Source organism: Columba livia, chromosome 15, assembly GCF_036013475.1.
Source record: "Columba livia isolate bColLiv1 breed racing homer chromosome 15, bColLiv1.pat.W.v2, whole genome shotgun sequence".
Taxonomy (NCBI): Eukaryota; Metazoa; Chordata; class Aves; order Columbiformes; family Columbidae; genus Columba; species Columba livia.
Genome location: NC_088616.1, coordinates 3,495,879 through 3,509,915, shown reverse-complemented (window position 1 = coordinate 3,509,915; position 14,037 = coordinate 3,495,879). Strand labels below are relative to the sequence as shown.

The following is a 14,037-nucleotide window of genomic DNA, read 5'->3' as shown; positions in this document are numbered from 1 at the left end:
ACTTTGCTTTAGTGCTTCATGGTCCAAAGTTAAAATCTGTTTCGAAAGCACTTCTTGAGATCTGGGGAGAAGAGGGTGACAGTTGTTGTAGCTTAAATCCAGATTTTGTGCGAGATGGGTGAAAGGTGACAAGAATCTAACAGACCACACTTTGGAACACCCCTGTTAATACTTTTTATATTAAGTAAGGGTTATGCAAAAGAGTGAGATGATGTAATTATCCCACATGAGTGGTCTGGTAAACTGGTCAATTCATGTCAGAGAATAACAGAAGCAAAATCTTTCACTTGATCAATTTTATTGTCATTAATTCATTGCCATGAGTATACCGTCAGGGTCTGGTTTAGGTTAATGGCCTTTGCCAGAATGTTAGAGCATTTTATGGGTAGGTTAGTTGGTTGGACTGTTCACCGTTTTGTCTATTAGCTATGTATTCATGCCATGTTTTTGGAGCACTCTGTATGTAAATAATTACATTGTTTTCAAAGAACTGAACAGATTTGGTAGGTGTCCTATGAACACAGGTCTTACGTTGAAAGTAAATACCCACTTCCTTTCCAGGGACACTCAAATATTGGTTTCAAATACCAGCTGTATACTGAGATTTACACGCTCAGTGGGACTTAAGGGAAATTGTAATGATTCTAAATATTTTATAAATATCTAAATATTTTAACAAGTGTGGTTGCTTTCCTACTCAGAAAGTTTATTTTGGAAAGGAAAATGAATCAATAGATCTCTGTTGCTATTTTCTCCATTGTTAATACCTTACTATGTGATGATGATAATAAGATTTGGGGGGTAAAATTTTGAAAAAAACTTCTCCTTAATATTAGCCATTGCAAACAAATTAGAGCCATCTTAATTTTAAAATCCAAAGGGAAAAATATAGTCTTTTATAGCTTTGTAACCCTTTAAATGAAAAAGGAAATGTGGATGAGAATTCTATATGAAGTCTGCATCACTTTTTGGGAAAACTTTAAACAGAGCACAAGAGTTTGAACAGAGCACAAGCAGTATTTGAGATTGTTCAGATTTACATGGAGAAAATGTATTTTAGTTTTGTCAAATATTATTCAGTCTGAAAGCATATTATGCACTGTAAAAAATGATGTGCCATTTTTTAGCACTGTCACCACAGGTGGACATAAAATCATGGGAGTTTTTTAAATTAATAATATGAATGCATTCTTACAATGTGGATAATTTTTGTAATTTAATTGCCTTCTCCACCCACAGTGAGAAAACAGTTCCTTTTGATCAAAGTACTATTGAAGGGCTTGACATTCACAGCTGATGAGCATCTGCACTTGTTACTGGTTTTCTGAGGTTAGATTGCTCAGCACAGTTGAATGTCATAGATGAGTTCTTTTGGAACTGTACTGTGGGACCCTGATCAACCCTTTCATGTTCATCATCATGCCCAGCTACCGTAGGAACATCAGATTGTAATAGTTTACTTAACTAGTACTAAGTTATGTGTAGTGTGAGATGGTTAAAATGTCCCATGCTCCATAATTCTAGGATACAGTTGCTTTTATAGCCCGTAAGTATATTTAAAGTATTTTTTGTTTCCTTTGTTATTTGCAAAAATAATGGAGGACAGCTGTTCAGTTTATCATCTCAATTTGTTTTTTCTAATTAATATTCTTTGAAGCATTCCAAGTTCAATATTTAGTTATGGCTGCTGCTTTCAAAGACCCAGCTCTGCTGCCTTTTTTATACCTACTTATCTTGCCTCATCATTAGAATTGTGGGATATGAACTAGATACTAATCTTCCTATCATTATCAGAATGATGTAGAACTTAATCATTTCTGTGCAGAGGTATTCAAGCAGAAGTGCCTAATTAATGTAGTTTGACAGCACTAAGATTATACCAGATACAACTAACTTGATTTATGTAATGTGAGTTACTGCTTGTGTGCACGAAATGAAAAGTGCCCTTCAAACTAAGTTAAATATGCAGGCCTGCTAGTTAGATTTTTAGTTTTATTTTAATAAGAAACAGCTTTGAAAGCAATCTTTGTTACTATTTGGGGAGTTTACTATTTACAAGGATTATTTTCAGCAAAAAAAAAAAAAAACAGCACTTCAAAATAGCACATTCTGGAACCAAGAATTCTCAAGTGTTGTATTGCAGCGCTGACATATACTAAGTCTCTCTGTGCCAGTGGAACTACGGTTACTATTCTCATTTCCTTCAACCTGTTGAAAGGATTTCTCTGAAAAAAATTGTGTCATACTTTATTATTAGAGTTCCTTTGTGCATTAAAGTACAGTCAAAATAAATGTCATCTCAACAAAGTGTCACTCACAGTGAGGATGTGCTGGTGAGGCATAAAGAGAACCAGCCATGGCAAAGATTGAAGTCCCCTGACCACTGGCCTTGGAACTGGTCTGTCGAGTGTACTAAATTGATGAGAACTGTGGGTACAGCTGCGGTCATCACATATTGGCATTGTCTGCCAAGTGTGGATACTGAAAATGTCAGTCCATCTTTCAAAGCTGCTTCAAGTTGTAGTACCTGCTGGCAACAGAGTTCCAAGTGACTGATTTGTTTTGTACGTCTGTTTTCTTGGCAGTACTTTTTCTACTCTTTCTACTATTCTGGTGAAGATAGAAGATTTCTCCTCCCTTGACATGCAAACATTTTGTGGATATAAAATGTCTTAGATGGGTGCAACTTTTTCCAACGCTCTAAGGAAAACAAAATACATTGATGTAGGCGCTTCTTTGCCGATGGCTTTAGTAACTGTTCCAAAAATAAGTTTCATTCACTTTACCAGATGACTTTGCCTCACTTCTGTGGTCATAAGTCCATTGATTATTCCTTGTTTCTCATCCTAACTAGTATTTCAAAGTATGAAGTATGTATGAGAAACCTAATGCCCATTTGCTGTATTAAAAACTATATGTGTCAGTGGCCCAAAGTGCTATCGAAGTCTTTCAGGTTCAATGTACTTTAGTTTGTGGTTAACTTTTTGCAGACTATCAGGCGTCACTGTGTGTAACCTCTGTTTAACTTATCTAAATTATTCTAAAGGATCAATCAGTTTGGTTTCCAAAATAAAATACGTGGAAGCATTTACATTTATGAAATAATTAGCTCCTTACCAAACTATTTTGTTTTTAATTGAAATAGATGTCTCCTGCCATGGTGGTTCTTTAATTCTTTCAAGTGGTGTTTATTTTAGACATAATAAATGTAATTTAAAATAAAAGTTTGGTAAAAGTGGCATTCACCCATCTAAAACTATGATGCAAGTACTACGGCAATTCAGATTCATTGTGTTTCTGCAAGTGGGTTTGAGTCTAGTTCTTGAGTATGTGCATGGGAGGCAGAGGATAAGAGGTGGGACTGCAGATTAAGTCAGATTATTAACAGGATGTATATTTGTCAGCTTTTTTCTGTGTCTTCCTTTCCTTATCCATTCTGTTTCTTTCCTGGTAACACAACCTTTCAGTTTATGTTGTTCCTGACAGCATTTTCTGACTTGTCATGTCTGTGTTTAAAGCTTCCATAGGCTTCTCGTAAGCCATGTAAATTGAGTTTTGCGTGGCTGCCTGCTGCGTGGCACCAGCAAATTCCCCGTACAGGAGATTCTCCGTAATGAGTGAATCAGCCGCCCAGTGCCGTGGGAGATTCCCCATACAAAAGAGTAAAGAATTGTGTGGTGCGTTTGCTTGCTCTCAGACCTGATTGTCAGATACTTTCCTTTTCAGTGTTCACTGTGCAGCGAAGGCAACACATGGTAAGTATAGTTAGGTGTTTTGTAGTGCATGTTGCAACTACTTTCAATAATTCAGGGGACTGCCAATCCAAAGGAAACTTTCACCTAGATGCTTGCCCATGGGAGTGTGAGGAGGACTGCAGAGCAGCCCAGTTGTGTGCATCTCCTGATGTACAGCCCAGATTGAACGTACTTCTTGTGCTGTAGGAAGGTTTTCAACTTCTGAAAAGCTGCTTGCTACCAGAACCTGGAGAGATGACTAAAAGCTGCCAAGTGGTAGGAGGAATGTCTGCCAGAGGAAAGCCTTGCTAATAAAATTGAGGAATTGCTGCAGGCATGTCGTTGCGAGGAAAGTGAGAACCACAAGAAGGGTGTAATCTTCTAGAGAAAGAGATGGAGCAAGAATGAACAATGCCATGGTAGTTGTCCCCACGTGGGCTTGTGTGGGAAAGGCAGTTCATGAACTTTTCTTTCACAGCATGTTGTAAATTCTGCAGTGTTCTAACAGTAGAATGCTGCTATGCTAGTAGATTCCAGACCTTGAAGCTTTTAATTTTTCTGCATTTTTATAATACCAATGCAGTTCAAGATCAAATCATTGAATTCTATAACAGCAAAACTATGGAAACTGTAAGTTAAAAATTCAGCTGAAACATCAGAGCAAAGAGGGAAAACTGTGGTTAATTGAAAGATACAGTAAAGGGCAATTGAAAGATCCAGTGAAGAGCAGCTTCCTGGTTTTAATCTCAGAGAGACATCCTGACTTGTTCAAACAGTCTAATCACAAATGAGTTAGCAGGTCACCCCACAGCTGGGTCTTTGACATGTGGGGATCAACAGTTTCTGTAGGATGTGACTGTATGGCAAAATAGCACATTCACGAGTCACCTAAAGAATAAATGTCAGTTGTCTTTTGGCTCATAGCATACTTCTGCACGAAATATTTGGCACAACACACACAGAATAACTACTGTTTCTGATTCAGTGTAGTCTCACGCAGTGAACGCATGATGTAGGTCCTGTGTACTCAAGGGCTTCTCATCTTGACTAAAGCAGTGAAATTAAATATTCATGGTACCCCAGTCTCAGATTATTCAATTCTGAGATGCTGGGTTTGAGAAACCAGGGATTTTAATTCCTTCCTTGTGCTTCTTTCCCAAATTGTGTACTTGCAATGGATTTCCTTGTGTTGCACGTCCTCAGTACTTTATGAAGTTGCATCTTGAAAGAGAAAGTACATGAGTGGGATGTGAGGAGGGAGGGAACTAAAAGGAAGATGGTTTGTTTGGGGTTTCTTTTTAGGCATGTCAAAGACTGAAGCAAGGGGTTGCAGAGGGAGGAGAGAGTGCAAGATTGTGTTAGGAAAGAGAAGGATGCTACAATGTAAAGAATTTGAGGAAATAGTAGACTGAAAGCCAGAAGAAGGATTAGTTTAAAAGTGCTGTCAGACACTGTATAGACCTTTCCAGTCTCGAGACTAGGGAAAAGTTTGACTTGTGAGAAGGAGGATGGAATGCAATGCTAGAATTAGATTGATTAGAGTTTTCTAAAGTTTTTATCTCTGCGAAAAAATGTAGTGCAGGCCTTCCGTCTCAGGGTCGTTTTGTTCACTTATGACTTAACCATTTTCCTTATCACGTTAAGGTCTGTGACCTGTGAATTTATTGATTATACCAAAAACTGAAGAGTTTTGACTGTGTATAAGCTCTAAGTTTTAAAATGTTTTGAATCCCTTACCCTCCACTTTCTTGTTTGTCGATGAGCATTTGTAGCATGTTTTCAGTAAGGTGTATTCAGATTTTCAGGCTTCCAAGATGAACCTGGGAGAAAGGGTGCATCCTCTGAGTTCCTACACAAAATTAACATCGCTTTGATGCAATATTTGCTCTTACTGTTCCTCAATTTGTTTATGTAGGTTAACTCTTCCAGGCTAATAATGAACTTATCAACTTCGTTGTCCTATTTTGTAGGCTTTGCTGTAGCCCAGTGTATAAATCAACACAACCCATCACCACTCTCATCCCCATCACCTTCCAGTGGCAGTGGGAGCACAGGACGCTGTGATTCAGTGACTGCAAGCTCAACATCCACTCCTTCGGTTGCACAGAGCCCATCAGGTATTAAATCACAATTTTCAGCCTTGGCGCTAAGGGAGGTAGAGTAGTTTATTGTAAAATTTAATTTATTATGTTATTAGATTAAAACAAGTAGGACTTTGTTTTTAGATCACTTGGATTTTTCAACTAAACCAATGAAAGTAAATTGTGGTTCAAATTTTAATGATCTCTTAAGCTCTTTGGAACTCTAATAGATACTTGGTATCTTTCAGCAGGGATTTTTAAGTGCTGTCAAAATAATGTTCTGCTTGTCTGACTTGTCTTGTAGCACATACAATTTAAAATGTTGTTTGTTTTTTGTTGTGTTTTTGTTATTGCTTTTTAAACTGAAGTATTGCTTTACATAAATTTGTGATGCAAACTGCCAGCCTTTCACTGCAGTGGATAAGTTGATCTGCACATGAAGCGTCTTTTTTGGAGTGGATGACGTTTGGGTTTGTATGTTTATCTGACACTCATGTTACTTTGTAACAGTAGGCCAAATATGGAGTATTTGAAAATAGTTATTTAGGATGCTAATATTGTAAAGCTTTTGCAAGAGCACTCCTCTGGCTGAAGACCACATTTGAGGAGGCTGTTGCACTGGTGCAGCAGAAGCTGCCATATAAATAGACTGACAGTATAACTGTCACAAATGTGGCCACCATGTGTTTGTGTTGGTCAGTCTTTTTAGTGGGTATGTTTATGCTGGGACTTCTTGTTGCATTAGAACACCTTCATTCCTCCTTTTTTTTGTGTAGTATTTGTAGACAATCTTGTAATGGTGTTTGTTCCGAGTGCAATCTGTGTGTGAGGGAAAGCCTCAAGCTGGAGACTAAACAAGAAGTAAATCCTGAAGGGTGCATACTGAGATGCTTTCATGCTGGAACTTGACCTACTGTCCTCATTTTGGTTATAAAACAATAGAGGTAACTTGATTCTCAAGACCTTTTCAAACAGCCCCCTCATTTTAACAGTCACTTCCAATGACTCCTTGAAATGGTTGTTCTGGTTCCCCTTTCTATGACTCTATGATTTTGCTTTGATTAGGAAGCCTCATGTAGATCTGAGCTCTTCTGCAGTCCTACAGGGAATGAGGGAATTTTTGTTAGGCATTTAGTGTTTTGTAGGTTTCACTGAACAGTGTCAGGAGATCAATGTAAGTTATGTGTCCAAAGTGACTGTCCCTGCAGGAAATACTGCTGGAAAGGGTCAGCAAAGGCTGGTTTTGGAGTTCATGAATGGTATGTAAAGCATTCTAACACCTAGACTCTGGATTAAAAAGTCCCTATTATTAAGAAACTAACATATAGTCAAAATATTCCTGCAATATGTGTAATTCCAGAATAAAAATTGGATTTTTTTTTTTTTTAATATGCAATCTATTTTTCAAGGCTGCTTTATGGGTCTGAACCAAACTGCTAATACAGTTGCAGCCAATAATGAATAAAATGTTTGAAGTAGCTATAGCTGAGTGGCTGACAGTGTCTCAAGGTCCTTAGTATAGACTAGAGAGGATTCTGAAAACCCTGGATCTGGGCCTTTGTGGAGTGGGGGCATGGGGAGGGTTTTCTCCAGCCCAAGGAGCTTTGTTGACACTTTTTGCTGATCTTCAGTGTCAGACCGGTACTGTTGTCTATTGCTGGGAACAGTGTTTCTGCATTAACTGTTTTGACCAGTTTACTGTAATGAATGTTCTCCCTTGTATAGTATTTATATGTAATTGTGAGCTGTAGTGGAAACTATTGCCAGGAGCATGACCATGAAAGAGGTTTTCTGTTTGGTATGTCCAGATAGCTGCTCCGTAGGCTTCTGCACGAGCAGCAGGTGCGCGGCTGAAAGAGGTGATAGTGTCTTGACCACTGCCTGTGTTGGATCAGGTCTTACCGACCACTGAGCTGAGTTATGGAACAAGTGTTGATATTCACCTACTTCAGCATAAGACAATGTGATTTTCCCTTAACCTGTTGAGAACAATTGAGAGTAAACTGCCTTACTTTGCCATGAAGCAGAAGAGGAACCTTCAGTGCGGTGAAGTGGCTCCTTCAAGGAGGAAGTAACAAGTAGCAGTTCCCAAGATCTTTTATGCCCCAAGGCAGCACTTGAATGCTGCCACCGTTTGTCACATTTGAATCTCCCTTCTCACTTTCCATTCCATTTTAAACACACTCACATGAGCACATGTATGCACTCTCTGTCCCTGTCTCCTTCCCTGTTTCCTCTTTATTCTGACAACTGCTCAGGCTGTTGGCCCTGAAGAACATGCCAGGTTTCTCAGGATCTTTGGTCAAGAAGGCCAGGCAAGGTAAAGGGGAGATGTGTGTGTGGACTTCAAGGAAACTACGTCAACTACCTTCCTTAAGAGCAGCATCTTGAACCACCACAGCTGTTTCTACTGTAAACTTGTGATTATAGTTTCCTAAGCTACTGTCTGTTGACAGGTATAAACTGTTCAGAGTTTAATGTATCTGAGATGGTACTTGGAATCTTCACAGAATTGTTTCAGAAGTAAGTTTTGGAACATACACACTGACTTTTGCATGAAACAGTGATAGATGAGAACAAATAAAGACACATAGTAGTTGAAAGAAGACAATGTTACAAGATAAAGCATCTATTAAGTAAAATAAAAGAGCTTTCAAGAATGCATCACAGAGAAACAAAATTATTTTAATTTGGTGTTTTCTAAAGATACTTTACTTGCCATCTCTCCTGCCTGTGTCAATCCCACAGTATCTCAGTGTGAGGAGGGAGATTAACTGAATTTACATAAAATCATACAGCTGCTGTGCATGTTGCAGTCACTGTAAGGGAACAATAGTTACATTAGCTGCATTGTCATGAATAAAAGAAACTCTTATGATTCTTGAGTTCATCAGCTATCCTACCAAATAATTGTCACTATACTTCATGGCTCAGATATTTAAAAGCCCAGTATCTGCCTCATTTGCAGTATCTGGGAATTAAGCTTAGCCCTTTACAAGATCTCTGTTCCTTAACATTGGAAGAGCAGAAGTCATCCCAGAAAGTAAGTGGAATCCCCCACAAGACAAAAAGCAGTCATCAGGTTCTGCAAATGCTGCTGTCAGGTTGGATTTTTTTCTTTGCATTTACACGTTTGTTTGTTTAATTAACATATCCATTTGAAGTGTTGCTGTGCATAAGGTAAAAATGTTCTCTTGCTAGGCATATTTTGAATCATGAAGATTCTGAGCTTAGAATACAGCTTCTTGGTTACACTTGCTGGAACTGTGCTCTTCGCTAAAGTGTTTATGTATGTCAAGGATTAAGATAAAGAAGTTCTCTTACTGTAAGTTAGCAATCTTCCAGAATTATGTATGTGTAACATCATCTACCCTGTATTTTATCACTTTTTAAGTTGTCTTAAGCTTTAAAGTGCGATTGACTTCAATACTTAAGAAAATGTTTACACTGAAGCAATGGATATTGAGTACTTCAGAAGGCATTGATCTGCTATGCCACTTATGCTGTATTTCACACTTCTGGCAGATATTGATGGTAAAAGGTCTAAAATAAGTACAAAGACCTGTCCCTTGTTGCAGAGAATACATTGTTTTCCAGTCTGTAAAATAAAATGTATGTATTTCAAGGAGAGGCTGATTAATCAAGGCTGGAGAGCCTGTAAGAGCAGTGCTTGCCATCTTACTGAAACCATCCCTGTCTCTTCCCTCTGTAGTCAGTAATGGAAATGTGGTTTGGTCTCTCCTGTTCTATGATGCAAGAAATTTCTGACTAGGTGAGAAAGTATTTTTGTTTCTAGAAAGTTTCTTTCCTAGAAACTTTCTATGCACCGAGCATCATCATCTGAACTGCTGCTATCTTTTAAAACACTTTGATTGGCTTTATTAGAGACCGAATCTAATACATTAGTTTCATATCACAGAATAGTAGGGCTGAATGGTCTGAAGTATTGTCACATGCAAAGTAGTGCACATCTTATAATTTATGGCCAGTGGAGATCAGAATAATTTTGTGTTACCAGGATTTGTGATAAATAGCTTTTCTCAAGACTTCTAAAGCATATGAGTAGATTGTAATGCAAATAAATGCCTGCCAGTCCCTCTTCAGTGTGAGTGCTGTTGGTATTGCCAGACGTAGTCCAAACTGCATTATGAACATTTCCAGGTAGGTAAAAGCAAAAAAAAAACAAAAATCAGTTAAACTCACTTATTTCTAGAGAATTAATACTTGCAGCTTCAGAAGGACTTCCCAGACTTGGTATGGTGTCAAATTGTATTCAAGATACCAGCAGTTATGGATGTGTCCTTGTCACTTATTCCTGTTGCTACTCTAACATTTATCCTTTGTCTTCATTCCAGTTTCCCTTCCTTGTTTCATTGTTAAAGCCTTCATATGATATATCGCTGTGTTTGCCTCTAGTAAGGTCTGGCAGGAAAGGACGTCGGCGGGTGTTTAGTCTGTCGGAGGCTGACAGTCACGGTGGACACTGGGTTTAGGTCTTCAAGCAGCAGCTGCAACAGAAACTCGCGCAATATCAATTCAGGCAGGTTCCTCCATAAGCTTTCAAAAGCCCATAACAGTTCATAGAACGTACTTGGTTTCCATGCTGACAGCAATGACAGTGAGGTAGGAAACTGAAGTAAGCACCATAAATGTTTGTCTCTACTGTTTTTTCGGGGAGAAGTGTAAAGCAATAATTAGCTGTTTCTGAAAGCCTTAGCTGCAGTTTCTCCCATATTTATTGGCTCTTTTGCCACAGATGGAAATTCTGCTATCAAGCCTCCAGCTTCAAAGCAGCTATGTCTTCATTTGCACAGGGGCAGCCGTGGCTGTAGTGGAATTTAGCAAGCACAGGCTCCTGAATGGACAGTAATGCAGGTCCTTGGCTACTGGCAAGAAACCTTTTTCTTACTTGGGTAAAATGGACAAGCATTCAGCATAAGACTGTCCTTGGACTCTGTAATGGCACAAGCTTAATATTTCCATGATCACCAACCTGGGGCAGATGGTTTTGTGGACTGTTTAGTTGCCTGAGGAGGGGAAGCAGATACAAAAAAGCTGAAAATATGCTTCAGACTATCTTCTTATTTTTATAACCTGTTTTAACTTGTATCTAATAAATTTCTTGCTTTTACTGTCAAGGCATTAAGATATTTTACTCTGTTAATATTATATAAGCACCCATTTTCATCTTTATAGATTTACTTTGCATCATTTCACTTAAAGTCCTGTTATTTCTATTTCTGTTACCCTTACATAGTTTGTTGCTGTACAGTTTGGGACACTGCTCTGTGGATAATATTCATTATTTCCTTTTCCTGTTCTTTTCTATCTTCTTTCACTAATGACCATCCTTAACACAAGTTAATACAATGGAAGTTGAGTGATTTGCTTAAGATTTTTTTTCTGTAAAGATCATCTTGGTAGCGTTATAAAAGTGCTGAAAAGCATCCAAGATTGCTGAAGCCACTGCAACCAGAGAGAGGTCATAATACTCAAAAACTTGCGAAATGGCTCCCTCTTTTCAAACCTTGTTTGGTACTTAAATTGGGGGTATGTGGGTGTTTGTTAGAACTAAATGTTAACATCACAACTCTTTTAAGAAAATGCCTTCACTCTCCCTGGTTTTGTTGCAGATTTGGCTTATATTTTTTTTGCCAGAATGCTATTGTTTTAGTACGTGGGGGTTGGGGAGAGGTGAACAGAAATGCCAAATTATATTATAATTCTTGATACTTAGGGGTAGAGCATATCTTAGTGACTGCTGATTTTATAGTCTGATGTACTGGTAAAATTACATTTATTTTTGCTCTTTCTATCCAAAAGTCAAACTGGAACCAAGTGCTAGGAGTTTGGGCTTTTTAAAGCCAGTTAGTATTTTTATGTGCAATACAGAAGTTCCAGGTAATGGGTAGAGAATTTAATCTCTAAACATACTGGGTGTCTAGAAACTCTTGAATGAAGAGCTTGGTACCTACCTGGATTTTAGAGACAGATATTCTGGTAATAATCCCTTCTTGAGCTGCTTTTTTTTTTTTCCAGCTAGGCTCCTTTATTTTGCCAATTGTTTATTCCCATTTCAGAGGCTTTAATAATTCAGATCATACATAAATATGTATTTATCTACTTCAATCCTTCTCTGAATTGAGTATGACTTCAAAGGCTTTGAAATCTTGAGCCTCAAATATTTTATAATGAATTATTGTCCTGAAGCCATGTATTCAATTAGCTGGGAGGTGTTACATGCAAGAACTTTCTACATCAAGAGGATGATACTTTTACATCAAGAATGCCTCTTACATACCAAATACACCTCAAGTAGCCTTTGGATGGGAGAGCTTGGTCATAAAGATGCAAGTATAACTCTCAGAGCTGTAGTTTATAGCTGGGACTGAAGAGTAAGATTTTTACTTAAGTATTAGTCCAGAAGGAATAATACATTGCAAAATAGTAGTGACAGCCGTTGACCTTTTCTGGACAACATTAACAATTCTTCCTTCCCCACGCTTTGTGTCCTGGCGTTTGCTCTCTGCCTCTGCAGGGACCAGCCACAGTTTGTGGATACCTGCTCATTTTGGCAGTGCTGCTGTTCTGGGCTACAGAAACCTGTAAATACAGTAACCAAGGAACAGAAGTGAAGCTCTCACAGTAACTAATGAAATGTGGAAAGCAGAAGAGAGAGGCTTATTACTATCTATAGCAAATAAAAGTGGGAGGCATAGAAGAGCCCCAATTTTGTATTCTGTATAAATACTGCAGCTAGAATACTGGACAGAGTATGTCCTGCTAACATTTTATCTATTTTTCTGAATGTTTTTAAGACTTTTGGATAGAAAATTTGGACTTGTTGACTGCAGATACTTTTTTTTTCTTTTTTTTTGAGACAGTTTTCAAATGCTTTCGTTTCCTTTGTGGCATTAAGAAGGGAGTCCCTTTAGCATTAGTTTAGATCCTATGTGGAAAGATTTAGGGACAATACAGCATAACTAAAGAATAAGTATGTCTGTCATGATTTCAGTAAATTTCATTGAGAAAACATATTAGTATTTTGTTTGGAGGAGTGATTTGAGAAATTAACTGCAGGATCAGAAGCGAAATAGCAGATCTGGAATAGAAACGTGCTGTTTATAACATTCCTGAGCAGAATGCCATTGCTCGATAATACTTACCAGAATGTCTCAGGTTTCTGAGTCCTGAAATTTGGTGACTATTCATACCATAATTAAGATAAAAAAATAATCTTGGCAAATGATGTTTGCTATTCTTTAAAGATTTTATAAATTCAGAAAGGAAAAATCACCGCAAAGAGACTTGCTTGTTTCTGCACACTTAAATGTTAGTGTTTATCTTGGAATTCAGAGAAACGAGGCTTTACTTCAGCGTTTCGAACAGTTCATTTTCCATTCAAGTCTTGCATCACTTCCTCTGTTATCAATCACTACATTCTCACTAAAGCTTCTTAGCAGCTAAAAAGAACAATCTGAAGTTACTTTGAATCTGTCTTTATTTTTCAAAAGTAACAAGTGATGTCCCTTGTACTTTAAAGGAGGCTTTTTTACAATGGTTACATGTTGTTTATAGTAAGGCAAGAAGCTTTAGCAAAAAGTAAAACTGAGTGGTTTTTTGAAGTGAGCGTACACCATTGTTTGGGGCTATCTTACCAGAAAGGTAAAAAACCCAATAATCTTACTGTTATTCCACCGATACCGATATCCATTCCATTCTCAGCTTTGTTTTTCTTTTCTTTTTTTTTTTTTTTCCTGCCTTATGTTCATGCTTTCTGTTCTTTTACAGGATTAATTGGAACCCTATTGAAACGGAAATATTTTTAAGGTCACTGTGTATTAAAGCCAGAATCTAATTCTTAGCTTCTGTATTCACTACATTGCCTTGTAGAGTTTTCTGCAGATGCCTGTACACTTGAACACATGCTGTTTCTTACAAGAGTCTAAAAATGGTCTGTCTTGAAGCTGGATACCTGTTACTTTAATGGCATCTATTACCCTAGTCTGAAAAGAAAAAAAACCTGATTTTTCTGGGCGTACTTGCTCAGCGTACTAAGGCTGTATTGCCTGCTCCCCTCCATTCGCTGTCCTGAGCCAAATGAGCAGTTAGCTGGGATTGAAGGGGAAAGGAACATGCAAAGAGCTGTGAAGAGTTTTTCATTGTGTGGGAAGGTGTCCTAGCATATCAGTTTTCTGTGGCATATAATGCTTATTGCCAGT

At 37.9% G+C, this 14,037-nt stretch overlaps 1 protein-coding gene across 21 annotated transcripts in view; it reads left to right on the top strand.

Annotated features, from left to right (window-relative positions):
* CLEC16A (C-type lectin domain containing 16A) overlaps positions 1 to 14,037 on the top strand; it is a 170,462-nt gene that overhangs the window by 54,286 nt on the left and 102,139 nt on the right. For 17 of the 21 annotated variants that reach the window (XM_065030473.1, XM_065030478.1, XM_065030477.1 and 14 more), the window contains exons 22-23: positions 5,705 to 5,851; positions 10,236 to 10,355. In XM_065030473.1, the coding sequence (XP_064886545.1) occupies positions 5,705 to 5,851; positions 10,236 to 10,355 (267 nt within the window). Of the gene's footprint in view, positions 1 to 5,704; positions 5,852 to 10,231; positions 10,356 to 13,606; positions 13,646 to 14,037 lie in introns of all 21 variants that reach the window. The other 4 variants (XM_065030489.1, XM_065030492.1, XM_065030490.1 and 1 more) reach the window with 3 other exon arrangements.